At 43.4% G+C, this 14,011-nt stretch overlaps 1 protein-coding gene across 9 annotated transcripts in view; it reads right to left on the minus strand.

Moving 5' to 3' along the window:
* The window catches only part of EYA2 (EYA transcriptional coactivator and phosphatase 2), a 156,284-nt gene that overhangs the window by 9,082 nt on the left and 133,191 nt on the right, over positions 1-14,011 (minus strand). For all 9 annotated transcript variants that reach the window (XM_075118784.1, XM_048819518.2, XM_048819519.2 and 6 more), the window contains 4 exons: positions 8,996-9,054; positions 5,091-5,251; positions 2,786-2,900; positions 2,041-2,162 (listed from right to left, as the gene is read on the minus strand). In XM_075118784.1, coding sequence (XP_074974885.1) covers positions 2,041-2,162; positions 2,786-2,900; positions 5,091-5,251; positions 8,996-9,054 — 457 coding nt within the window. The remainder of the gene's footprint in view (positions 1-2,040; positions 2,163-2,785; positions 2,901-5,090; positions 5,252-8,995; positions 9,055-14,011) is intronic.

Genomic DNA, 14,011 nt, shown 5'->3' on the forward strand with positions numbered 1-14,011 from the left:
TTTTTTTAAATTAACACTTTTTTGTTTGTTTGGGGTTTTTTATTGTTGTTGACATTTTCTACTTTCAGCCTTCCTTGCAAGCTAGTGCTGTTGGGGTGGGACAGAAATGTCATTTTGAGGGAGTGCAAGAATCTAAGAGGTGCTAGCCACAAGGGTATGTCAGAGTTTCAGGGAGCTTCTGGGTATCTATGCACCACAATATAAAAATAATTAATAATATCACAAAAGGGCAAGAAGAAGGGATGTACAGCCTCTGGAGGAGGTTAGGGATTTTTGGATATTAGGCCTTGTGTAGTTCTTTTTGGCTGGATGGTAGTATGGAGTTGTGAGAAGCTGAAATTCACATTCTTATCCATATTTTTATCCACAAAGGGAAAGCAAATAGGACCATCTGGTCATTCCTGATCTGGCAATATGATATACTAGTGCTGCTTAACATACATTTACAAAACAAATTAGAAACATTAATCTTCACAGCACCATGGGAAGTAGAGAATGATCATCACCTCTTTACATACAGGGAAACAGGGACCCCCAGAGATTAAGGCCAACATTCTCAAACTTTTTAAAAAATTTTAAAAGTTTTAATTTAATTGATCTGGCCACGGTCACACAGTGAGTCACGATGGCAGAGAGAGGATGAGATCTTGGGAGTTCCTGGTTCTTAGTCACATACTCAGAACACTAGACCATCCTGCTTTCTCTATAATCTCTGCATCTTTTTACTGCTGGTCACTGTAAGAATGTCCTCACCAGACTCCTGACCAAAACTTTGGAACAATCAAAGAAGTCTCCCCCCAGAAAATCCATCACAGGTTTTATATTGAGCCTGGTGTATGCAGGGGGAGTTCAGCAGGTATACTAGTGTGGTGCAGATGTGATCCATGAAATTCATAGTTTTGTATCTCAGCACTGAGTCCATATGCTTTGATTTAAAGGAGCTCCCAGTCAGCTATCACACAACATTAAATATTCTATTCTGCACCTTCAGAGCTTCTCTTTATTTTATTTATAGGCATTTCTTTTGGTGCTCACCAAGTGTCTCAGCCTTACAAACAATGAGCTTAAATGTCCAGCACTGCTGTGAGGTAGGTGAGTATTATTAGCCCCAGTTTAGCGATGGGAAGCTGAACCACAGAAAGCCTAAGTGACTTGCCCTGGATCATACAGAAATTCTATGGTAGAGTCAGAAATTGAGCCCAGATCTCCTGTTTCTCAGTCCAACGCCTGAACCAAAAGACCATCATCCTTCCTTCCTTCGGCCCTGTGTACATTCAAAGATTGTAACCAGGTATAGCTGTAAACCTGGTCGTGTTAGCAAACAAGATTGTTAATACCTGTTAGGTTTCAGAGTAACAGCCGTGTTAGTCTGTATTCGCAAAAAGAAAAGGAGTACTTGTGGCACCTTAGAGACTAACCAATTTATTTGAGCATGAGCTTTTGTGAGCTACAGCTCACTTCATCCGTGAGCTGTAGCTCACGAAAGCTCATGCTCAAATAAATTGGTTAGTCTCTAAGGTGCCAGAAGTACTCCTTTTCTTTTTGCGAATACCTGTTATCAATCACAGCACATAACCATGGCTTTTCTATCTTGATTCACGGTTGCTTTTCTGTAACTGGTCCAGTTCACTGTCCAGCCCAGCCCCCCAGTGTAAACAGGTCCTTTAGCCATGTTTATGTAACAGGTTCGATTAGCATTCCTTCCTCTCAGATATGTGAGATAGGGTGTTCCAGAACATATGGCCCACAGGTTGCTAATGCTGTTGGGCGTGCATGTCTCCTAGGCACTGTATTGCCTACTGAGGTACTGTGGGAGAGCTACCTTGATTCTTCCTATGCTGCACTGATACAAACATGGGCAGTTAGTATGTTAGATGTGGAGGCACCAACAGGAGGATCATGTGATTCTATTGTGAATAAAGCTGCTGCAGGAACGCAATTCAACCATGCTTACTGTAAGTGGGTCAGATGCGAGGGCCACAACCTGGTCACAAACAGCCAATTGCACTTTAGACGAGGCCTTAGCTGCATTGCTCTTACCTGTCTTTGTTGCACTATAGATGTTTTCAATGGGGAAGACTGTGCCCAGTCCATATAGCAGCACTTTAGCAAGAGCTGGTATGAGCTGAGTTGTGGTGACCAACACGTTTACACAGTTAGACCTAGAAAACAAAGTGGTTAGTTGAAATTGCAGTGAGTGAGGCAATCTGTGTCCTTTTCTCCTGATAGCCTCTGAGCTGGGAGCACAGGGCAGGATACAACCCGAAAAAGCTCCGGAGAAGTTGGTGACTATGTGATGGAAAGTGATTGAGGTTTTTTGTACACTCTCTTTATTAATTTATGAGAAATGAAATAATTAAAAACAAACCAGTGACAAAGGCAGAGACTTTGCATATTGCAACCAACCACTGAGGTGCTTTAAATGGTGGTAAATCTCCAATGTCATTTACACTGTGTCCCTTGGGTGAACTAAGTCAGGGCTAGTAGTGCTTCTATTTCCCCTTACTTGCAAATCTGTTTAGTACCTTCCTGGGAATGCTACAAATGAGATATCCAGCAGCAAGGCAGGAAAACCAGCTGATTTTATTTTGTTTGGTCCTTTGTATCAGATTGAGCTCACCCCTACCCTGGATAATACAAATCTGGAAAACATGTGCAGATGGGCCTCCCACATATTTGGCCAGCAAAATCCTATAAACGTGCCCTGGTTTGTTTGGAGGAAAAGAAGAGAAGCAAAAGAAACTCTTGGATCTCATATGTAGGTGATTCCTTAAGCTGTTCTTACCGGGAATGTATCAAATTCAGAGCCTTGAGAGCATGAGTGAGCCAGAGATCAGTCAGAGCTTCCAGTTCTGCTCTTAACTGAAGCCAGGTTTCTCTCTTAGGAGCTCCTATTAAACCTGCAAGCAGGGAAATTAAGCAACATTATTTGTAGCTGCACGGAAAGGGAATGACTTGCACAGCTTAGTACACAGTACACTAAATGGCCTCCTGCTCTCTCCTGGCCATGTTTGAATCCTATCCTACCTCAGTCGAGCTGCTCCTCTTTCATTCCTGGTGGAGACTTCTTCTAATCCTGCTGCTATAGAGTGTGTCAAGGCTCTGCCCTGAGTCACCTTCCCTTCTCCCTCTGGAACCTGCTGCTAGCATTCTTTTTGGACATCGCTTCAAAGTAGATGATGCCCTGAATGCTCCCAATATTTCTCACTCCTATTCATCCACTTCCCTCATTCCGCCTCCTGTCTTGACCCCAGTCTCTTTTGCAGAAGTCACAGTTGAGGGACTTTAATCTGTCACTGGTCTCTGCTTCAACCCACTGAACCTCTAGATGGCTGCTGTGCAAAGTGTTTCACGACTAAGGCCCTGTTGTATGGAGAAACCTTCTCTGAAATACATTAACTGGTGTAGTAGTTAGCACTGGCATTTTAGCCAGTATTTTGCTCAGCTCCGTCTCTGTAGTTAGCAATTTGCATGGCTCAGTTAGAATACTTTTCTGAAATTTCCCATAGAGTTTATGTACAAACTAAGCAATAATGATTGAGGCGCCGGGCATTTCCTGAGAATTAACGACCAGTGCGGAGGAGATAGAGGTCAGAGCAGAAGCAGATGACTGTTGGGTCCTGCTGGTCATTAATCCCCCTGAAAATCTGTTCACAAGGTCGTTATTCCTAGTATATATGGGAAGTAAAAGGCAAATATTTAAAATACCTTTAGGAATATTATTATTTTTGGTTATATGTTATTCTGGCTCTAGCTCTGGGACACCTGTGCTGACAAAACCCCACCCCAGCCTAAGAGAGAAACTAGCTTAGCTATATTGGATGCTGTGAGATCAAGGAGGCTAGAACATTCCATTGTCTTGTGATATCGTTTTGATGGGATGTGGGATAGGGAACTGTGACTCAGGAATACTCTTTCCTTCCATATACACAAGAGCTCATCTATGCATTCCTCTGTGTCAGACTCGAGATATTGGTTTTAGGTTGTTTGAAGGGTGCGTGTGTGTTTTATTTATTGTATGTTTGGGGAGGTGATGAACGTAATGTTTTCTGCACCAGCTCTGGTGATAATTTATTGGGTCACACAGCTTTCTTTTGGCAAAGATATGTGGTTTTAATTGTATTTGTTAGGGATCCCATGGACTTTGGAGATGGGGTGCCCTTTAACGAGGTGCACAAATATCAGGGTGAATGAAATGTATATTTTAAAAATATTTGGTTTTTTTATTAACCTATTGCCAGGTTCATCGCATGGATAGGGAATTAGTGCCTAGACCATTATTATTTGAGTGCTGAGTGTGCTAGGCTCTGTACAATAGAGAACAGAAATTAGCCACTCCTGAAAGACCTTACAATAATTTCTGAGCCGCATTTAGAGTAGACACAGCACGCTGTGTATAAGGCTCTTGAAGCAGGGCTTGATTTCTCCTCTCGTGTACAGGGGAACAGGCATGGGGAACACAGAACTTTACAGAGCCCTCTTAGGAGCAGTAATATTTCATTTCCTGCTAATTAGAGATAGACCTGAACTACAACCTCTTGTCTGATCAACTCCTGACCTTGAGAAGGGTGTGTAAAATCTAGATCCAGATTTTGTAGCTTGGTCCACTATCTCTAATGCCTTTCCCGGGACCTCAGAGCACTTGGCAAAAGCTAACCAAGCCTCACAACACACCCATGTGAGCTAGGTATTAGCCCCAGTCTGCACATGGGAAAACTCTGGTGTAGACAGGCTGCAACTTACCCATCCTGTTACAATGTGTCAGAGATGGGAATAGGGTACAGGAGCAGTCTTGATTCCCTTGCTCTAACAATTAGACTGCATTTCTCCCTATAACAAATGAGTTTGCGCCTTGTTTTTGGAGTGCCTAGGCTATTCTGTCATGACCATTGTTATTTAAGGATAACACTGCTTAATTCTGCTGAAACACTTGCCTAGCAGTTCAGTTCTCCAAAGATCAAGGTACACTGCTCGCTATAGTACCTAAGTACGCTGCTTGCTATACACCTACCTTGTAGTGTTTATCCTGCTGAACAGAGAGAGTTTTTATGAAAGATGAAAGGGGCCATTCCCTTGCTGGAGACACTCACCTCCTACATTGTTTTTGTAGGTATTGTACATCTCTTTCACCCGCCGGTAGCGGAATGCTAATTTCCTCATCCAGTCAACTCCCCCGTGAACTCCAGAGCCCAGACACAGATTTGCACCGGCAGTTGAACTGTGAAAGCCATCTGCTGAGAAGTTATATGTGCTGGTGGGGGGGAAGCAGGGGAAAGAGGAGGAGGAAGAAACAGGAAAGAGTGTTAGTGCAATTATATAATACAAGGTTACTTCCAATTGGGTGTGGAAACAAGTGAAGGGGGCAGAGGAAGAGGGACACCAGATGTTGCTGGAGAGTAATGGAGGCAGCTGGTAAAGCACAGGGGGAGGAGGAATAAATATCTTCTTGCCCCTACCAGTGTTTCTGCTAATACCTATCAATTTGTGGTGTGCTAATTTATTTGTTGGGCTAAATCTTCAGTCAATTTTCATTACCACTCCTGCTGAATTTGTGGGTACACCTATTTGCATGCACAACTCTTCCCCCAGCCCTCCAACACATACTTATAAAGGCAAATTAGGCAGACTGACAATTTTTTATACAAATGCAGGTATGTAATTGCATGTGCATTTTACACACAATTGTGCATCTGACGGTGTTAAACATCTGGCGCGATAATGACAGATATGTACAATAAAAGATATGGTTTTCCATGTGCAACTGGATACAACTACTGATCCTATAGGGGGATTAATGGGGTAAACATTTTGGCCCATTAATTTTGACAAGAAAAACCTATTTTCAGGCATGAGGAACCAACAAGATTGCCAGAGGTGTGGAGCCCAGCGCTGCTCCCCTATCTTCACGTGTCTAGTTTCTACACATCTCTGAAAACAATGAGGAATTTATGGGGCACAAATGGTGAAATGCCTTCTCATGAAGACATCGTACATGTTGGTTACTACCACGCATTCATTGTGAGAGTCTTAGAACTACCTTAAACACAGAGAAAAACAGGACTGTCCTCTACATGAAAATCACAACTGGGCACCGAATCACTACGCATGCCTGGCTTACTGAAACACAGCTGCTAATGCAACTATCTGTCTGCATAAATACTCAAATCCTAAAGAAGGTAATTCTGATGTAGACCTTTCCGATTGTTTGGCATTGTATGTTAATACCGGGCTTTGAGCCTGTTTTAGAACAAGAAAAGAATTAACAGTGGAAGGAAAGGGCAGTGACTGCTTACAACATGGTCATAAACATTCTCCACCAAAATCCCTTTTATGCTGCCCAAGCAGAGCCCAGAAGAAGAGAATAAAATGGATATGGCATATAGGAAAGATGACAAAGGCCTTGTCTATGAAGGAAGTTAAGTCAAATCAACTAAAGGTGAGAATTTAAAGCAGGTTAAACTCCTGTGTGGATGCTCTCATTCAGAAATAAAGTGACATTTTATTTCAATTTAGCTTAATTCACTTCCCAAAATTATTTTGGCTTAATTTCCCTAAGCATATGAGAAGTTTTTGAAAAGCAACAGAGATCTTTTGGGCTGGGGCTTGTTGCAGGATGAAAAGAGATGCTGTTAGCAGATTGCTTTCCCACATACTCTCAGAACAGGATTATTTGCACTAATTTACTTAAGGTAAAATCCAGTTTATCATTTGTATGTGTCTGCACTCACACCTGGATTTGCTGTGTAGTAGAGCCTGCTTACAGACTAATAAAACAGCCTGAAAGTCTCCCATTCTTTCAGTGCTTTGCAAAGCACAAACTACAATCCTAAATGACATGAGACCTCCTCGCCAGGGCCGGATTAATTTAGGAGCTTTAGGGGCTGCAGCCCAGGGCCTCGGGCTAAGGGGGGCCCTGCAGGCCCACGGGTCAGATGCAGCCCGCTGCTTCTTTTCATCCAGCCTGCGGCAAGTCTCACCAGACATCAGTCCCTGAGCCTCAACGCCTCCCCTGGGGCTAGCGCCACAAGCGCCAGCTCGCTGATGTGCCCCTGTGGCCCCTAGGCGAGGGCATTCAGGGAATCTCTGCGCACTGCCCCCACTCCCAGCGCCGGCTCCACAGCTCCCATTGGCCAGGGACCGTGGCCAATGGGAGCTGTGGGGCAGCGCTTGCAGGCATGGGCAGCATGCACCGTGCAGAGCGGCCTGGTCCCTCTGCCTAGGGGCTGGACGTGTCGGCCACCTTGGGGAGAAGAGCAGCGCAGAGCCAGGGCAGGCAAGAATCCTGCCTTAGCCTTGCTGCGCCGTCAACCAGGAGCTGCCTGAGGTAAGCGCCTCCCAGCCAGAGCCTGCACCCCATCCCCCCCCTCCTGTACCCCAAGCTCCTACCCCAGCCCAAAGCCCCTCCTGCACCCAAATTCACTCCCAGACCCCGCACCCCCTCCTGTGCCCAAACTCCCACCCAGAGCGCACACCCTGAACCTCCTGCTGCATCCCAATCTCCCTTGTCACAGCCCTGGCCCCACCCCAGAGCCCACCCCCACATCTGGAGCTGCACCCCCTCCCACATCCCAATCCCCTTCCCCAGCCCTGAGCCCACTCCTGCACTCCAAACGCCCAGGGACCCCAGAAAATCTAATAGCACCTGGCCCACAGGAGAGTTAATCTGGCCCTGCTCCTCTGAGTGAAGCTTTTCTGTGTGGGGAAAACTGCCTTCCCTATGAGGCTTCCACAGTACTCTGTACTGAGTAGCTACATCCATTTATCATATAAACAATCCATTGGAAAACAACTGCGTGTGAGCACAGGTCCCGGTTACCACACAATTACTGTGAATGTACATGCACACTTGGCAAATGCACATGCAAATTTATTGTGTGCATGATTACCTGATTTACACAGTATTGGTGTATGCAAATCTGGAGTAATATTTCCATGACAAAGCCAATTTTTATTGGTCTACCTGCCATTCACAATGTAAGATTGCTGGACACTAACAATCACTCCTTTAAATCAAAGAAGACATTTTATTGTGACACTGAGTTCTGGCTTGACAGATAAGCCTAAATTGCAGGGTTGTTTCCCTGAGGAATATGTCTAACACCATCATGAGTTTCTGGTAGCATTGATCAAAGGTACCACTTTTTTGGGAATACTATTCAGTGCAGCATGAGTCTAAAACGCAGGACTAAATTTTCAAAGTACTGCACAGTTCTTAGCCATGAAGTTCATGTCGGGCATAATCAATGCTGTGACCATGGAGTTGTCAACATATCCCACATAAAGAAATGTCACGTGGAAAATAAGTAGCTGGGATGCATAGCTGTTACAATCAGAGGACAATGCATTGAGGCAATTAATTCTCAAATTATATAGCAAGTAGAATAGGGTGATGTGTTAATAGTACAGTTGCCACAGTAACCTTGAGATCTTACAATAAATAACAATACTCTAACCAGGAGTCAATTCCAGTGGAAAATATGATAATTATATTGTAACCCATAACCATACAATTTCCTTTTAATACCACAGAATATGGGGATACATATAGGACCGTCAGCTGCAAAAGTGGGAACTCTCCCATTAGTTTTGGCAAAGCTCCTGGGAATTCTGGGCCTGAGTTTCATACAGTCCAGACACAACACTGCACAAGTCTAAGGCTCAAGAATGGTTTTGAAATGGTTTGGTCCAATCTACGTTGGCTGGCCAAACCATATTTGAAACTGGTGTAGCTGAGCTGAGTTCAACCCATTTTCAAACTTGTTTTCCAGTATGGTTTAAAGCTTAATATGGACAGGGCGTGAGAGTAAGGCCTGGGCATATTAGTGTGAGAAAGAGGAGTTTTGTGCTCCCATGCGTTGATGAATGCAAGGAGTATGGAAGGGGAAAACAGCAAGATCAAGAATGTTATTTATATTATACCATTGCTTATCCTCAAGCCATTTCCAAGGAATTGTGGAATGTTTGAGCTGGAGATTCCAGTCCAGAGATTACCTACCTTAGATCTTGTCCATTGTCATCTGATGATACGTCATCTATGTGTATTTGGTCACAATCCTGCAAAGCATAAACAAACAAAAACAAAAAAACCCAAATGAGTCAGAAAATGACATTGCCTTGGAATAACAAATTTGAAGGAAGAATTTTATCATTGAATAATCATAGAATCATAGGACTGGAAGGGACCTCAAGAGGTCATCTAGTCTAGTCCCTGCACTCATGGAAGGACTAAGTATCATGAAGTGAAAAACACATTAAGGGCAGATATTAAGGTAAAATCAGGTCCCCATGTATTGCTAATACTTTCAACAAATTCCAGTCAATTAATTAGATTATAAGCCAATTTCAGATGCTGCTTGGCCACAACATGAATAGAATTACTGTGCATAAGCAAGAACTGTCTGAGATCACAATAGTTCTTGAACTGCACATTAAGGTGCTTCCTGGTCATACAGAAATGCGTAAAGCTCATGCAAAGGAACTTGTTTGTCTCTTGACCAGTAAAACAGAGAAACATTAGTAGTTTACATGCATTGTGTGGTATCAGAATCAGCAGCCTTCCCCCATCAAAGAGCATTACTGTACCAGTAAGAAAAGGAGGACTTGTGGCACCTTAGAGACTAACAAATTTATTTGAGCATAAGCTTTCGTGAGCTACAGATCACTTCATCGGGGGGGGGGGAGGAAGAGAGGGGAGGGGAAGGTGAGGGGGAAACCTTTTGTAGTGATAATCAAAGTGGGCCATTTCCAGCAGTTGACAAGAACATCTGAGGAGCAGTGGGGGGCGGGGGGGGAAATAGTTTTACTTTGTGTAATTACCCATCCACTCCCAGTCTTGTCTACAGCCAAGCTCTACGATACAATCGCATTTGCTCCAACCCCTCACACAGAGACAAACACCTACAAGATCTGTATCAAGCATTCTTACAACTACAATACCCACCTGCTGAAGTGAAGAAACATATTGACAGAGCCAGAAGAGTAGCCAGAAGTTACCTACTACAGGACAGGCCCAACAAAGAAAATAACAGAACGCCACTAGCCATCACCTTCAGCCCCCAACTAAAACCTCTCCAACGCATCATCAAGGATCTACAATCTATCCTGAAGGACGACCCATCATTCTCACAGATCTTGGAAGACAGGCCAGTCCTTGCTTACAGACAGCCCCCCAGCCTGAAGCAAAAACTCACCAGCAACCACACACCACACAACAGAACCACTAACCCAGGAACCTATCCTTGCAACAAAGCCCATTGCCAACTGTGTCCACATATCTATTCAGGGGACATCATCATAGGGCCTAATCACATCAGCCACACTATCAGAGGCTCATTCACCTGCACATCTACCAACATGATATATGCCATCATGTGCCAGCAATGCCCCTCTGCCATGTACATTGGCCAAACTGGACAGTCTCTATGTAAAAGAATAAATGGACACAAATCAGACATCAAGAATTATAACATTCAAAAACCAGTCGGAGAACACTTCAATCTCTTTGGTCACTCGATTACAGACCTAAAAGTGGCAATTCTTCAACAAAAAAACTTCAAAAACAGACTCCAACGAGAGACTGCTGAATTGGAATTAATTTGCAAACTGGATACAATTAACTTAGGCTTGAATAAAGACTGGGAGTGGATGTGTCATTACACAAAGTGAAACTATTTCCCCCTGTTTATTCCCCTCCCCCGCCTCTGCTGTTCCTTAGACATTCTTGTCAACTGCTGGAAATGGCCCACCTTGATTATCACTACAAAAGGTTACCCCCCCGTCCCCCCCCACTCTCCTGCTGGTAATAGCTCACCTTACCCGATCACTCTCATTACAGTGTGTATGGTAACACCCATTGTTTCATGTTCTCTGTGTATATAAATCTTCCCACTGTATTTTCCACTGAATGCATCTGATGAAGTGAGCTGCAGCTCACGAAAGCTTATGCTCAAATAAATTTGTTAGTCTCTAAGGTGCCACAAGTCCTCCTTTTCTTTTTGCGGATACAGACTAACATGGCTGCTACTCTGAAACCTGTACCAATAAGAATATTCAGGCTTAATTTAAGGAAAAGAAGAAAACCCCTTTTTCTAGGTCTTTCCACAGAAATTTCTTGTCTGAGACATGTCTTGCTCCTATAGTGTTTCCCCAGTGCTTGCTGGGGCTTTACCCTGTCCTGCCCATGCACCAAGAGGAGAAGGGACCCTTTCATATCCCCATTCCACAGACAGAGTTAAGAAATAATGCACATAAGTAATAAGGAAATCAATACACAGGAAATTTAAACTGAATAGATTATGCACTTGGAGCATGAAATATGCACTCTAGATCATATCATCTAAATTCTTCATTGTTCGAGTGGTGACGGCTTTACCTCAAAATCTCAATAAATGTTATTTCTATGGTTTCTTTCTCTGACTTGACACTGTGATTAAAAAGGGGATGGGAAGAAAGTCAGGAAGACCTTTTCTCTCTCTTCTTTGACTCTAGCAGGGAAGGGACAATGTATCTTGCAAAGGCCCTTGGAAGTCAGCAGATATTGTTCTGGTTTTTTGGCTGATCTAGTCACTCTTTGTTATCTACCCTATGAAGCTTGTAGTAATCTCTCTACACAGCCAAAGATGTTCTATGAGCGAATTAAATCCACCCCTTCTGCCCACACACACAAAATCTTGTGGCTAGATTTCCAAAGGGTGGACATCACAGACGTGCCTTCAGAAATGCATGTGAGACAGTTCTGTTCACAAATCCTACATTTCTGCAGATTGGGTAAAAATTTCAAAATCACTTAAGTGACTGAGGCCATTTTGAAAGTATAACTTAGGCTCCTAAGTCCCATTTTCAAAAGTGATTAAATCACTCCTGTGCTTTTGAAAATTTTACCCACCTTCCCTATCAGGAGGACAGAGTTTCCTGAGCGGCAAATGCACTTGAGGGTTGTAATGCGATAGAAGTACATATAATTTTGTGCACACACTTTCCTTTGAAAATGTAGCCCTAAAATTTCAAGAACCATCATGTCAGAGATGTATTAATCCTGCTTCCCTTATGGTATAATGCTGGATCCCTTATGATACAATTCCTGACTTTTGCTGAGTAGGGGTTTCTAAAGTATCTAATCCAATCCACTTCCTATCTCCTCTGTTTCTTGCTTTATAATTGACGCCAGTATTTTCAAGTGAGCGCCGACTCTACAAATGAGAGCTGAGAAAATAAATTAATAACAGATCTCTGCTGGCACACACCCCCATTCTAAAATTAAAAAAACATTCCCAACAGTGGTTGTGAGCTGTGAAAGCATGCTGGAATAATATTGTCATAGCCCACTCAGCTACAGTTGCATTGTGCTGTGCATTATGTAAGGGGAAAGGTATTTGTGGGGGATCTGCTTTTCTCATTTACGAATGAATTGTTCTGTACACTGAAGTGTGACAACAGTAGCTATCACATTTCTGACTTAATAAAATACCATGACACTTGGTGAGACGCTACCTCATAGTCCACCAGCCGACCTATCATGTTACTGGGTAAAACACAGAGAAGCTGAACAAGGCAAGAATGTAGACTGTGCTTTACTACTTGGTTACCAGACTAATTTTTCATTCTCACTGAATTTACTTGAGATCTTAGTGAGAGAGGAAGGAGGACAGGAATATCTGGGCAGCTGAACAGAAGATCCAGATTGTTTGAATGAAAGTCAGCAATGAGGACATTTCCGAACCCTAGTTTTCACATCTGTTGGCTTTTTTTAAATGATTCTCTGGGATCTCATAGAGCTACATGATTAGTGTGGTGCATACAGGCTATACCTGATTCAGGAAATATAAGGCCCCAACCGCCTCTGAGAACCAAACCTTTTCTGAAGTTCTGAAATGTTTGGACCATTCTTTTATTTACTTCTGCATACAGGTGGGACTTGATGCAGACAAGTTAAAGTAACAGGAAATAGTTTGTGTTCATGGTATGTCCACATTTTACAAAAGGCTCAAGAGGTGATATTTAGGATATCCTTGGTTACACAAACAGCTATCCCTCACTGTGGCAACAGGGCCACTGAACAACACTCGGAATGCTTAGCCCCCAGGGATGGCTTCAAAAGGTAGGTTTATAAACACTGTACTAATCTCTCTGACACCTGTTTTTCTGTTTAGCATTTTCTAGACTGCCCACCAAACAAATGTGGAAGAGAGGGATGCATATCTTTCTAGATAGAGATGCACAGGGAGCCAGCAGGGTCTAGTGAAATAAGCATGGAACTTGAAGCCCAAGACACCCAAGTTCTAATTCTGCTCCTACCTCATTATATTGCTTTGAACAAGTCACTTATCCTCTCTACTCTTTCATCTAATAAAATGGAGAATGGATAATACTTGCCTCTCAATGGGGGTGTGAGAATTAGTTCATGTGTGTGCAGTATTTTGAAGAGGTAAAATGCTATATGAGGCCTATATATACACAATATACTGTGTCGCCTCCATTTTTAGACTGCAGGCATATAAACACGGGCACCCAGTTTGTGTGCATCACAGTAACTGTGTGTGCGGATGATTAGTTACACATCTAACCGGAGAGACAAGGTGGGTGAGGTAATATATTTTATTGAACCAACTTCTGTTGGGGAAAGAGACAAGCTTTCGAGCTACAGGTCTGAAGACATGAAAAAGAGCTCAGTGTATCCTGAAAGCTTGACTCTTTCCCCAACAGAAGTTGGTCCAATAAGAGCCCACCACCCCAGCTGGAGCTGCATCCCCTTCTGCACCCCAATCTCCTGCCCCAGCCCTGAGCCCAACTCCAAACACCCCGGGGCCCCACAAAATCTAATAGCCTTGGGCCCACAGGAGAATTAATCCGGCCCTGCTCCTGGGAAACCACTAGTAAACTAGTAAAAAGACCTTGTATAGATGAATCAAAAAACCTCCTGAAGTCCAGGGGGGTAACTCCCAACTTCCTAATGACAAACTGGCCTCCACCCATTGGGCAGAGGCCTGGTTTGCTGCTGCTTCCTATCTCCTGG

Source organism: Caretta caretta, chromosome 13 (genome assembly GCF_965140235.1).
Source record: "Caretta caretta isolate rCarCar2 chromosome 13, rCarCar1.hap1, whole genome shotgun sequence".
NCBI lineage: Eukaryota > Metazoa > Chordata > Testudines > Cheloniidae > Caretta > Caretta caretta.